At 37.9% G+C, this 13,960-nt stretch overlaps 1 protein-coding gene across 2 annotated transcripts in view; it reads right to left on the minus strand.

Moving 5' to 3' along the window:
- The window catches only part of tbc1d22a (TBC1 domain family member 22A), a 136,746-nt gene that overhangs the window by 14,642 nt on the left and 108,144 nt on the right, over positions 1-13,960 (minus strand). For both annotated transcript variants that reach the window (XM_023350401.1, XM_023350402.1), the window contains exon 13: positions 9,710-9,805. In XM_023350401.1, the coding sequence (XP_023206169.1) occupies positions 9,710-9,805 (96 nt within the window). The remainder of the gene's footprint in view (positions 1-9,709; positions 9,806-13,960) is intronic.

Here is a 13,960-nt window from a genome sequence, read left to right on the forward strand (position 1 = left end):
GTTTTGTTTTATTCTCCGTTATCTCCTTTTATTTGGTCTAACATAATTCAAGTGGCACATTTGGGTGCACAAATCAATCAACCGGGTTATTATTAAGAGTTGTGTACTGAGGGTGGTCTTTGTCAAATTGACTCCAGTATTAATTATCAGAAAAAGTGCTTGAAGCCCCCAAGAGTGTATACTTGATGTGACCCAAGTTTTGGATGGTAAACTTCTGGGAATAAATAAAATGAGGACGTGTTATTGGCAAATTGTTTAAACGAGAACGTAAAAAGTAGACAATTTTGCTAATACATGTAAAGATATCACAACCCCCCCATATATTACTTTGACAATAGAGATGTATTGTTCACAATGTTCTGCAGTCTTTATTTTGGCCGTGAAAAAACATTTCAAAGGACCAGATGTCCAGATTAAACTATGAGTTCCATTTTTTTTTCAGAGCATTTGTCCTGGCATCTCGACAGAGCTGCACTTTGTTCTGATAATTACTCTGACAGGGTATTGAGTTCATATTCCAGACATAAATGTTCAGAGGACTGTGTTAACTTGTATAAAGTTAACTAATAACTGAAGGAAATAAAGTATTAGTAAGCTGAGTAAGAGTCGGGAAAAGTGTGCCCATATTTATTAACTCTTGTACAAAGAAAAGTATTAAAACAGGTTTATATTTTTTATTGCTGTTTGCACACTGATAAATAGAATATCCACAATAGAATAAGCAAATCTATTGAGTGAGGACAATATCTTGTGTTAAAAAAAAAAGCTTTTTCCATTTTGAAACTTTCAATGGCAACACAATTGCAATTTCCCAGCAGACGCTGTCTAATTTGTTTTCATTTTTTGTTAGATTTCCAAAAATCAATGTTACCATAATCAGGATTAAATAAATTCTCAAAATTAAAGTTCTGCTTTTTAACATGTTTTGAAAGCAATGAAAATAAAATGTGTATTTTAAGGCAGGCTTTATATCAGGCGGCATCAACAAAATAAACTCTTTGCCTACAGTGATATCAGATGCTACAACAACGAAATTAGGTTTAGTCATTCCTCTTTTAATACACTTTCCCTTCACTTATCTAAAGCATTTAACACTGTTGATAATATCTTCATAAATCAACTCTCAAATATTGAGCACCATGTCTCCAAACTTCTGGGTCATTTTGTTTCCCCTTCCTGTTTTAAAGGGAGTACCTCAAGGCTCTTTACATAGATTTTCTTTCTTAAAGGGGTTGAAACTGAAGTAGTTGGATTTTACAAATATTTAGGTCTGACTCTCTGATCAGAATCCATCTTAAATCTCAAATTGACAAATTGGCTTCGAAGCTAAAACGTTAATTGGGTTTATTTTTCATAAACAAAAAGTGTTTCCCACACCAAATCGTAAGGCATCTGATCACTTCAATCATTCCCACTCTGATGGACGATGCAGATGTGCTATTCAGCCTAGTATTAAAAAAAAAGAATTGGATGATATATATATATATATCACTCTACTCTGCATTTTATGACTAATTGTAGCTATGGAGTACATTGTTGCATCTTGTAAGCTACAACAAAATGTCTGTTTTTAACTGATTGCAGACTCTCTCAACGGCTGGTTTTTAATCTATAAATGCATTCTTGGGCTTGGCTTCTGCGGAGAAACTACAGCCATTATGAACTGTGGTTTTAGGACATTATTTTGATGAAGGTCCCAAAACTTCAAATTGAACTGGTTAAAAGGGCCTTCAAAAGTCTCCGCCCCAGCCAGATTGAGTAATGTGCAGATGGATTTTAAATTGTCGTCTCGTATACCTTTGGGGCAATTCAAGTCAACTTTAACGGACAGAGAAATCAGTTTACTTGGCTCCTGAAAGTGCCATGTGACGTCTCCGGTTTATGCGTTTGAGTATTTGGTCGTATTGTGGTCTTGGAATACAGCTTTTAATCTCAAGGAGTTTCCAGTGACGCTGAATTTCAAATGATCGGAATTAAAGGTATTATTTTCACGAGAGAATAAGAAGAGTGCATCTCTCTGCTCTGGCGGTATCCTGAAAACGACAAGCATTTCTTAAAACGTCTACCTTTTGTGGTGTTCTTCTTTTTACGAATGTTCCTCCTTAACGCCCCATTTTCTCACTAATTGGACATTTTTGCTTTCCTTCGGTAAAACCCATTTCACTAACACAAAGGTGTGTAAAAACAAAGCCGTGTTCTAAATCTGTGATGAAAATTTTATAAATTTCTTTTTCTGAACTACTCTTCTTCTGTTCCCTGCCAAGGCTGCCTAACCCAAGGCATTCTGCACACGCAACTGATCCGAGGACACCCGCTGACATTTACAGAGGTCCACGGTTTTTCCACACGCCACTAATTGAAGTGCAAGCAGATCTTTTTTTTTTTCTCTTCTGACTTTCACTCTTCCACTTCTGATTTTTCTTCCCTCAACGTCTCTGTCGAGCCTTTAGTCATTTATATAGGACTAATAGCCATGTAGTCACATAAATGCTTGGCCTCACATTGAGAGCATAATAGGTGCCTTTAAAAGCAGTCCTGAGGAGTCTTAAGTGATATAAAAGGCTGTAGTTACACACGGCTAAACTGTGATTTATCTCCATCATCGATGTATGGGCTTTAAAAAATGGAACCTTATCACTGGTAAAATGCTCTACGCTGTATATGTTTCAGGATGAATTGATGAGCACATGCATGCATTTAAACCGTTAACACCATCTACGGTAGCCAGGTCAATGATGGGTCCTTTACTGCCAGAGTGTGTACAGTTGGAAAGCATAAAAAGCTACTCATCAATTCTTTTTTTTCTCTGCCGTAGCGTTAGAGATTGAAAGATTAAGCTAAATCCCTCACCACATTTAAGCTAAATAACCATTACTGTTCCATCTGATTCACTGAAAACATTACAGATCTCTGGCTCAGTAGTTACAATGTCAGATCTATAAATAAGTGTTTCCAGACTGAGAAGATTATAAGACTTTTGTTTTGATAAAAGTTCATAATTCAGCAACATGTTTAGTGGCTGCAATCAGAAGGGTTGTCTCTATCATATGGTAACTTTATCAATATACAAGACACTTGGAGAATTGAACAATTAAGTATAAAACTAAAGGAGGCCTGACGTTTATTAAACAGGATTAGTTTGTTATAATCAGGAAGAAGCAAGTTATTGTGTATAACATTAGCAGTGGATAACCAGTCCCATTTGCGGTTCAGCATTTGCAAATTCACCTATTCGCAGCTTTTTCCTGTGGAACGCAACTCCAAATTATTTGCGGAAAATTTGCCAACTTGCAGATTTATTCATAGACCATTTATGGGGCATATATTCAAATGAAAATGCAGTGTGGGAAGTTAAAACACTTAGAAACAATGTTTTTGGCTGGCTTCGCAAAGCAGCCAATCCAGGAGCATCATTGAGTTTCATTGGCACTGATTGGCTGTATCCCAAATGTAGATGTTTGCTTCGGCTGTAGGACTATAATCTTTTCCAGTGTGAGTATTAAGATATATTTGTTGTAAAAACTATTAAAATGGAGAGTTATAAAAGTTTTTAGACAATGGATGTGGTCAACAACCCCGCCAAACGCAGGGGTCCTACTGTAATTATCAGTTGCTATGATAATTTGTAACTTTTTGGGCAACAATATATGGAAGCGTGACTTAACACCTATTTTTGGATTTTATATTGGGGGCATCAAATAAAGGAGGCTGAGTGTATATTAAACAGTATTGGTTGACTATAACCTGAGGATTAATTTTTACTCTGCGGAACACAATTAATAGAACATTGTACTGAATGGACAGTTTTGATGATTTTGTTTGGTAGTCAGTTTTAGTTGACTACATAGAGAGAAGTTACATTCATTGGCTTCAACACAATCAATATAAACAGTATTTTTGACCATATTTAAAGGGGTCATATTTTTTCAAAGGGTCTTATTTAATGTGTGCAGTAAAATAAGTCGGACTCACTGAATGCATGTGAATGAAAGACATGGAGTGCACCAGAATCTGTTTTTTGATAAGTCGGCATCTACTCCAAACGAATAATTATTATCATTTTTTGGCTTCTGACTAGTCATAGATGTGCGTAAACATGGCTTTTTCATGGAACCTGAAGAATAGGGGGAGTTGTTTAGTGGCATGTGGGCATCTGAAGGTTGTGCAGACTAATGGGGATGTTTCTGACTGTGCTGATTCTACCTCAACCTCAGGAAAAAAAAAAGTTACATAAATCCATGCATGCTTACTGCTGTGTGTGGGGTTGAAAGTATGTCCTGTGGAGAGAGAACTGTTTACGTCCGTGTTTATGATGTTGTGTCTTTACAAATCTGGCAGAGTGGCGGGGAAAATGCATGAGCGTGCGCTTGCGGATATGCTAACTTATCCGCGCGGCGCAGGCCACAAAGTTACCGACGGTGTGCTAGCCGAGGTGTGACGGAGTAATGCAGATTGCTTTGGGGAGCGGCGTACCCTGCGCCCGCCCCTGCCCCGTCCCCCTTCTTTTTCATTCTGCAGCTTAACAAATCCAATCCCACAACCAGGAGGGGAGATTCACAGTTACTTCCCTTACTGTGTTTGATAACAATGCATGAATTATCCCTTTCAAATTGCTTTCTGGATGCATTTTTTTAATTAAAACTGTTAAAGTGAATCAATCATTCGTGCACCCTCTTAGGACCCACAGAATGTAACTCACCACTAGTTTATCATACACCGCTGCTCCCAGCTCCCTACGTTTTTTATTTATTTATACTAAAGTCAATTAACTTCTTTTTTTTTGACTGAGGGGAAACACTACACTGACTTAGCAAGTTTAGAACAGTCTGTGTATTAAACTTGTCCTAAACTGTCACATCTGGATTTAGAGACACCAAAAAGTACCACAAAGCAGAAAAGTTTTTTCTCAATATATGTCAAGAAGATAAAAGTTCCACCCCACCAAGGCTCAACTAAACCACAACAATGATTCTCTGCTACAAAAGGAAACAAGCTGTTAATGTGGCACGGCGCTAACTAGCTACTACAAGTTTCCCTCAAGGCCCGGGCAAATTGGAGTTCGGCGTAATAATGAGCAGATTGATGGAGCTGGTTGAAAGCTTTTATTATGCAGCCAGGAGCGGCTGTGGCTTGTGTACATGCATGCTCTTGAGTGAAACGGTTGAAGAAGTGCGTCGTCTGGCCAAATTTTCACTCGCGGCCCGATTGCTTTGGGATTTCCTTTCAGTGGGTTGTCTGGAGACGTAAACACGCGAGTGAAGAGACAGGAGAAGAACGACAAAAGGTCAAGAATTAAGGGAACGGCAACAGTCGAAGGAGGAGACGCAAAGAAAGAAAAGTATCGATTGCTAACGGAGAGGAATACAGACAGGAGAAGCAAGGCGGATTTGAGATGACTAAGCAAAACGTGACGATGAGCTCCATCCAACAGGCCCTTAAGAGACTGGCAACAAAACATTTAAACCTTCCTTACTTGAAATTTGATTGATGAATGCGTGAAAATCATGAGCTGGGCGCTTTAAAGAAGCACACAGAAACACTGTCATGCAACAGGCTCACCCATGAAGACAGAAACGGACAATGAGAACTCATTTGCAGGATACCAGGCAAGAGAAAATGTCAGGAAGACATTTGGCTGCGTCTCTGAGTGCGCTGTCATGGTGTTTCACCGTGAGTGACTGGGGATTTCGAATAGGGAGGAAGCAGAATCATAACATGGTTGTGGTTTCTAGAATCTCGCCTAAATAATGTCACTAAACGGCGGCTAAAGTGGCCACCTTACTGGAGGAGAACTATGGAGGTAAAATATCTCCAAAGCTTTTACTTATTTATTCTTTTTAAAGAATTGAAGTCAAGAGCGGCATCTTGAAATCACCAAGTCTCCATAGCAACCAGAGAGCATTTACATCTCAACCAGTTGTGTGGGAAAGCACATCAAGAAGAGGATTCTTATTTTTATTTTTTTGGAGTTGTTAAGCTCTTTTACTGGAACTGTGTTTAGTTTGAATGAGGTAAAAACTCAACTAGTAATCAAGATCAGTTGGTGATTAAAGTAAAGGGTAAATTTTTGAATTTCAACAATAAAAACAACCAAAAACCGACAATGAAATCTTAGAAGTGGAGTCTGAAACGGTAAGAAATTTTTACATTAAAAATTTGCAAACACCAATAGAAACGTTACCTCAACAAAAGATTAAAATGAGCATTTCAGATTGTGAAAAGCTAAAAACAAATTGCATCAGTCCATTAAGGAGTTTAACATGTACATTAAAGCGAAAAAAGGTGTAAAATATTCAGAATATCCTACAAATAAAAACACATCTTCACCCTCTCAAAGTCTCCAGAGTTTCACACAGTGAGTAAATTATGTTTAATCAACCAAAGCCCAGGTTTTTAGACAGAAGCCAGTTCTACCCAGCTTGACTAGATTGTTTTTCAATAAGCCTCCCTCCTGTTTCCAATGAAAGGAGCTACAGTAATTCTCTGATGTGTAGTGCTAAGAGCAATTTCTTAATCAAGCAAGAAATACCAGAATTCTGCTGTGATTTCAATAAATAAAAGCCAGCATGAAACATTGGTGGGATCCAATTTCCATTCTGAAAGTATTTCAGTGGAAAACTGCGGTTTTCAGATTTGTTATGACATGCTTTAACATTTCAGGTTCCATTTTAAGCGGGGCTTTATTAACACGAGGTAGAGTGGGAGACAGTAATTTATGCATTGTGTACTTTAGTGATTCTAAACTGTCGCTTGATGAAAGCTGAATCTGACTCGCCTATTTAAAAACATACTTGTAACATGCGCTCTCTGGGGACTTTTTTTTTTATTTTATTTTTATTCACTGACAAACATTTCAAAGGGCTCCAAGTAAGTTTAAATGTTGAAATTACATGGGTTATTCCCCCCCCCCCTCGCAAACTCAAATTTACAGAGTTCTCTGTGTTTTTTAAAGTCAGCTTTTGAAGCCAAAACAAGAAACTTTCGGAAGGATTCTCAACAGGAGTCAGACTTTAAATATGGAATCTACAAAAACTGAATGGACATGGAAAGACGGACGAGTAGACATGAAATCATGAATGACAGACGTGGACGTGGATTGAAGGATGGATGAGCATGTAAACCACATTAGAAAGTTTGTAGTAAAAACTGATTGTGTTAAATAAATTTTAAAAAATCATTACTTTCATAACAGTGTGATTAAATTTAGTGTTTAAATTTGGATTAAAAGTTGAACTTAGTGCAACAAACATGTTAGACAGGATAAAAATGTCTGACAGTGTATCTTACACATTCACCCCTTAGAATAAGTGGTGTCAGGTTACCTCAGCCAATCAGATTTGTTGTCCCACCTTTAGATTGCATTTTGGATGCGGTAGTTGGCGCGGTGCACAGTAGCAGCTTCGCTGTGATGAGAGAGCAGCTTGCTAAATTTGTCCCTGAGGTAAGTCTTGTGCGTAGACTGAATACTGACGATGGTTTTTCAAACACTGTTACTTATCCTGAAGGCTCCAGACGTTCCCAAGATCTTCTGAAAATGGCCTAAATCAAAGGGAATATGTCCAATAGTTAAACACTACATTTAATTTTTGCTACCCGTAACGAAGTGATGCATTACCGGGTTACAAGCATGTGGAATGATCGATGGAATGGTGAGCAGACAACATCCGATGGACGGATTAAACTTTCATACAACAGGGCAACCCCGACTTTTCCAGACTGGGATATAGAATATTACGTGAACAGAACCTAAACTACAGAGTTCTGCTTTTATTCATTCATTTGAAACGTACTCTGTATACATTACTTCCAAATCCCAACTGTATCAAAACTGTAGTTCAAAGCAATCGATCTTAAACCGATCTGAATATCAGTAATTGTGTCTATTTGATAAAACATAACCAGTACTTACGGCAAGAGAAGCAAGTGGCCGTTAATCAAAGTTTGCCGTACATAAAAGTATTCTTTTGCTTATTCCGCTGCTACAAAGTTTAATCTGTTCTTGCTTTCATTGCCAAGCTGATCCTCTCCTCCCTCCACGCCTCATCTATATCAGGATGGATTATTTGCCCTTGGCACACCACTTGGTAGTCTGCATGGCAAGGCAGCCGGTAAGTGGATCTATAGGAAGCTGAAGGAGAAACGTATTCCTAAACTTATCCCTGCTTGTATGTTTGTGTGCTTGCAAGGTAACCAAGTTATTAAAATGTTAGCAGGTACTATAAATAAAAGAAACAAAGGCCTCGGCTTATGCAGAAGGTAAAGAGTGCAGAGAGGTAAGGGGGGGAAAAACACGGGGCAATCGTAGAGTGAGCACTATCTGAGGGAGCTCAAAGGGGCCTTTATATCGCAGCAAAAATGGCATTTAGGCAACGAGGAGAACAAGAAGCTCGGCCCTAAACAGAAACTACAGCTGCATATAAACAAAACAACGTCTCATGTTTAATAAAGGAAGGAAGAAAAAAAGTGTTTAGTGAAGCAAGTTTTCTCATCGGCCTTCAGGAGCTGCACTGGCTGCCACGCATGGAATATACTGCTATATATTATTTGGATCACAACATTCTTCAAATGATGGAGGCAGAGAACGCTGCGTATATTACTCCATCTTCTCATTCGATTTCTATTTAAACAATATACAGACTACCTTTCCAAAGGGTTTGTAATTACTAGATTATTCTAGTTGCGAAGGCTTCAAGGGGGTTTGTTAGGAGACATTAGTGGAGAAACGACTTGATGAAGACCAAGGAAACGATAATATTGTTGTTTGAGACTGTTTTCAAGGAATATAAATGGCAATAATGGCGTCATAATAATGCAAGAACACATTCTCCAAGATCAATTAGCTTTAAATTCTAACATTTAACACTGGAAGTGGAAGGCATTTTAAATATCCACAATAAATAAACAAAACAACAGAAATAACAAATAAAATGAATAATGAAGTCTATAAAGAAAACTGTCCTTCAAAAAATACGATAGTTGAGACCAAAGCACCAGACTGAAGATGTTTGTCATCCAGTTTTTGGTGGAAAAAGTGAAAAACGATAAATCATTCAAATGGAAATGATTGAGTTTGTTTAAATTTATCCTGCGATTAATTGATTTATTGCTTATTGCGACAGGCCTACATCAGGCCTGAGGCAATACCGTCCTGCTTAAAAAGTCAACCTGTTGAAAACGGCATTATTTTCCTCCTCCTTCGCAATTTCATTTTATTCTCTGTTGGTGCATAAAAGGAAAAAAGAACAGAGAAGTCTGTTTGCCAAACACTACCACTGAGCTGAAATGCTGGGGAAAAAAAAGATGGAAGACAAATGAGGGAAAAGGTCAAAAAGTCAAATGAAGAAGTGGTTATGTTTGCAGGTGATAATATTAGATTTTTGTTTTAGATTTAGTGGTTGCTATGGTTAAGAATGCAGGTCTCCTACACAGAGCCGGCAACCAAAGTCACCTTCTGGCAGCTGGCTACTGTCATCTCCTAATGCACTCAGAACTTCTGACCAGCACGGGTAATGACCAAAGAGGTAATGAAGAAGGATGTAGGCCATGATCATTCACAGTCTGCCCCGACGTTATTAAAACATACGTGGACGATTCGTTTTCATTTGCTAGGAAGGACGTGTTCGCCATCTACATTTTCCATATGCTGCGGATTTATAACGCGCAAAGATGGCCGACTCCGACACAGAGTTCGACAGCGAGGGCGGATTACCTGAAAATCCCGCTCCTCCAGAATCTCTTTCCTCCACCTCACCAGGAAGGCAGCACACACGTACAGGTGGAAGTGAGAGAAGCCTTCAGGTTCCGCCTGGAAACACGGGGAAATAATAGAGCATAAGCAAAAAAGCTAGAATATTACCGCACTCTTTAAATGATAAAAACAACAGGAAAGAGGGATTTAGCAGTTATTCTGCATATTTGTATGCAATATCTGCATACATTATCTACAACAGAATGACACCAGCAGACCAAGGCTTTTTGAAGTCATATGTTTTTTAGCTGCAAAACATGTTTTTTTAGTTTTTAATGAGCAACCCTTACTTCTACATATTCCAATAATTATGTAAAAGACTCTTAGGATTTTCTTCCTTTGCAAAGGTTAGATGTTTTATTTTGTCCTTAAATCAACAAACTATTTTAAAAATAACTTTCATGACATCCTGAAGCACCTAGTGTAGATCTTTATTTTCATAATACATTATTTGTAAATGCTCAGATTTGATCAAAACCACACAAAAAAAAATGTATAGGTATGTGTGAGTAAATTATATATGCGTTCTGATGAGGCAGATAAAAAAAAACTAAGCAGGTAATAAGCATGCTTTACGGTAAGCCCACATTTCTGCTTTTATTAGCTACAGACAGAAAATCATAATTAACATAAACATCAGTATGTATGTAATTAACCTCTATAATGTGTTTCACTTTGTGAATTGAGTTAGTGAAATAATGAACTTTTCAATAATATTCCACCATCATCGAGATTCACCTTTGGTAGCTGTTTTTTTTCTCTATGCTTATCAGTTAGGAAAAAAAGGGCGGAAAGTGTATTTATTAAACTGAAAATATTTTCCCTAAGTGATTAAACTTTAATTTGTCATTATGGTAATCAATTATGGAGAACACCATTATCAAAATCCTAGAAATTAATGAATGAATTAACTAGATGCAACTAGGTGTCAAAACTAGATGAATGGATTAACATTTGTGGAAGGTTAGCTGGTCTACATTTATTTACAAGCGAATGAAAAATGTTCATGTGTACTTTGAGGTAGGGATACTTTCAACTGGTGCATTAAATAGAGCAGCTGTACTGCTAAATAATAACTTTAAAAAGGCATAATCAGACATATTTTGAAAGGTTAAAAGCTTTTATAGTTGTTATAACAAGATGAGTAATTCTTAATATGATAAAGAAGAATGATACAATTGCCCCAAATTACCTTCAAGCGTCATCTAATGTGTTGAATGGATCAACGGTAAGTTGGACGTATGCTATTGCTAAAGTGTACCCTGATTCTTGCATGTAAAAATGATCTAATGCTGTTAAAAGATTTCTGCAGGTTTCGCCAATTCAAATTTCACAATTTTTAAGACCTTTTAAGACCACTGTGAATGGAATTCAAGACCTACGAACTTTGTCTAGTCAACTGGCAGTAACTTTGCAAAAAAAAAAAAAAGCCAGCTAGCCATCTTCTTTTTTTGCTAGCTAGCTTCTTTGTATCTAGCTAGCAGGCTAGTAAGAGTAAGTTAGCAGCGAGTTAGCGGTAGCCTCAACCGTCACGATTCACAAAACGAAATAGAGATGTCTGAGTGCAACTCAAACTCTTGTCTGACAGAAAAGTCAAACACAAAATACATACATTACACAGTCCTTCCAAGACTAAATTTAAGACTTGTAATTAACATCTTAGAGCCAACGCTTTCATGAATTCAAGACATTTTGAGACTTTTTAAAGATGCGCAGACACCAAAGGCCTGAAAATCAGCCACTGTCCCTTTCTGCTGTGCCATGAGAGTGGACATACTGACAGCGCCGCCCACCAGGTTACATCTGCACCTGCATAACAACTTTCTTGCTACATTAAGTGACTCTTCAAACAAACCAAAAAAAATTGGTATTGGTCAAAATCAGAATCAAAATCAGGTCAGGGTTTTTAAACCGACGAGAAAACTGCAATCGGTGCATCCCCAGAGGGCACCCTCAGTTTTTGTGTTTTAAATATAATTAACCTTTCAAACATTTTGCAGATTTGCGATAGAAATCGAAGCAATACACAAATCCAGAATGTTTTCTTTTATTTTGCTGTGAAATGTTTATCAGTTAATGTAAATGTCATGACAGAAACATAGCTGGAGTAAAGAGCAGCATTCCAAAAAAGGAAATCCAGGCACTGTTGGACCAAAACTGAAACGGCACACAAAGGGGTGGAGTAAATTATGGTAATAATTTGATGCAAAACTTTATATAACATTTCATTTTAGGCAGCACTGAGAGCCATTCTGGCATCTGTGCGTCGCAGAAACAGTGCGAGCCTTTCATCACATTTCCTGCTTACGTACACAAGGTATTTAGAGCTGAAAATAAAAAGGCAGACAAAGAGAAAACGTGAAATGGAGCCCATTTCTTTTTTCTGTCAGCAACCCAAAAATGTACATTTGCAGGGTGACAGAGACAAAGGAAGACACAAATCCCTCTTTCCACAGCGCCGCCTTTTATTCCAGGCCCTTGTTACGTTCGCCCGCTTACTTTTTTTTCCCCTTCCCTCTTTCTGACGCTGCAATGAGCAGGGGGAATTAAAGAGGAAGTAAGACAAAGGATGAGATGTTCCCTGTTCTATTCATTCCACTCCAGAGCCCCATCAGAGAGAGAATAATTACAGCCCTGTTGAATGGAAGTCACTTAGGAGCGTGCTCATCTAAAGGAAGAAGATCCCAGCATGGGAGTGTTTCTGGATGCAATCACTAAAGGTGTTTTAGTTGCATTTAAACAAACTAAAAGTATATTGTTGGTTACTTTACTTTCCGACTGGCTGAGCTGGGAGTGAATTAAATGTATGGGGAGAAAAGGTCAAATAAAAGAGTGACTTATCCCCTTTGGATAGACTGTTTCAGCAATATTTGCAGCCGAAACACAGTTTCCTCTGTTCCCGAGACTGACAGCAATCTGAGAAACGTCCATCTCCGTTTTTACAACATGTCAGGATTTTTTTCTTCTTCCTTTTCTTATTTTTAATGCCGTCCTTCCAGCTGTTTCACAGTGAAATTGCCTTGCAAGACGAGCAGAACGAGACTATTATATTTCCAGGAGATCAGAAGAACCCAGAAGCAAGATCAAAATCAGACTTTATTTTTTCCTCCAGAGCGACGTTGGCTTAGTCACATTGAGAAAAAAACAAAAAAAACACAAGCTGACATGTTGTTTGCTTCATCAAATTTAATTTGGGTAATTGCGCCAGTGAATCCCATGGTGTTGTACCTCACATGCACCCAAAAAGTGGCGCGGAGGATAAAGTCGTACTCTTATTAAACACCTCTTCATAAATTATTCTTCCGCTGTGCTCTCTGGAGTGTTGACGTTGATGGGATTTTAAAAAGTTCTGCTGCTGGAAAAGAGAGAAGAAGAAAAAAACCCGGTGAAAATCTGACTACCTTTGCATTATTTAGTTGAATAAAGTGACTCGCTCAAAGATTGTTATTGGATATTGTGACGTCTCTTCGATGCGAGACAGTTGTCGGAAACTTGACACAGCGTGACAAAATAATGCAGCTGATACTTTAAAGGCCTTTCCTTCAACAAAAGGAAGTAGAACTTTTATCAATTTAGGGTTTTGTGTATAAGGACAAAAGGACCTGGTCTTAACTAGGTTCTAACACTAACGTAGAAATCAAAGTGTTCAACACACAGGGATTACACACTAGGACTAAGCCAAAACGGAAAAGTTGGATGTGAAATCTGAGCTGTGACATTCAGCAGAGCTTTTCAGTGGAGCTTTATCAATGTCTTGTATCTCTGGGGAGGAATTTGCCACCGTATATTTTTATTTTCCATAAAGTTTCTTTAGTTCATTGAGGTTTTGTTGACATACGACCATCTGAAGGTCCCATTACTGTGTTTCAACCCCAGCAGCGTACAAGACTTTGATTGTACCATCATCGCCACAACTTGATTCTTTATCTTTTGTACAGACAGATATACTGAAAAGATCATGGTCAACTTGACTACTCCAAAGTTCCCAAAGTCCCGAGGAATGATGGTGCAGATACCTTGAGAAAGTCACTTAGTTACTGACTACTCCCTGAAAATGTGACAGTTACTTTTCTGGTTATATGATTTTAAAAATTTGATTAAAAAAATTGTTTAAGCCCCCACCATCTCAACATATAAACCACGACTTGAGCAAGTCAACTATTACTGAGCCATTACCATATAACTGCACGAATTTGACATTTTGAAAATAAA

This window comes from Xiphophorus maculatus, chromosome 17, assembly GCF_002775205.1.
Source record: "Xiphophorus maculatus strain JP 163 A chromosome 17, X_maculatus-5.0-male, whole genome shotgun sequence".
Taxonomy (NCBI): Eukaryota; Metazoa; Chordata; class Actinopteri; order Cyprinodontiformes; family Poeciliidae; genus Xiphophorus; species Xiphophorus maculatus.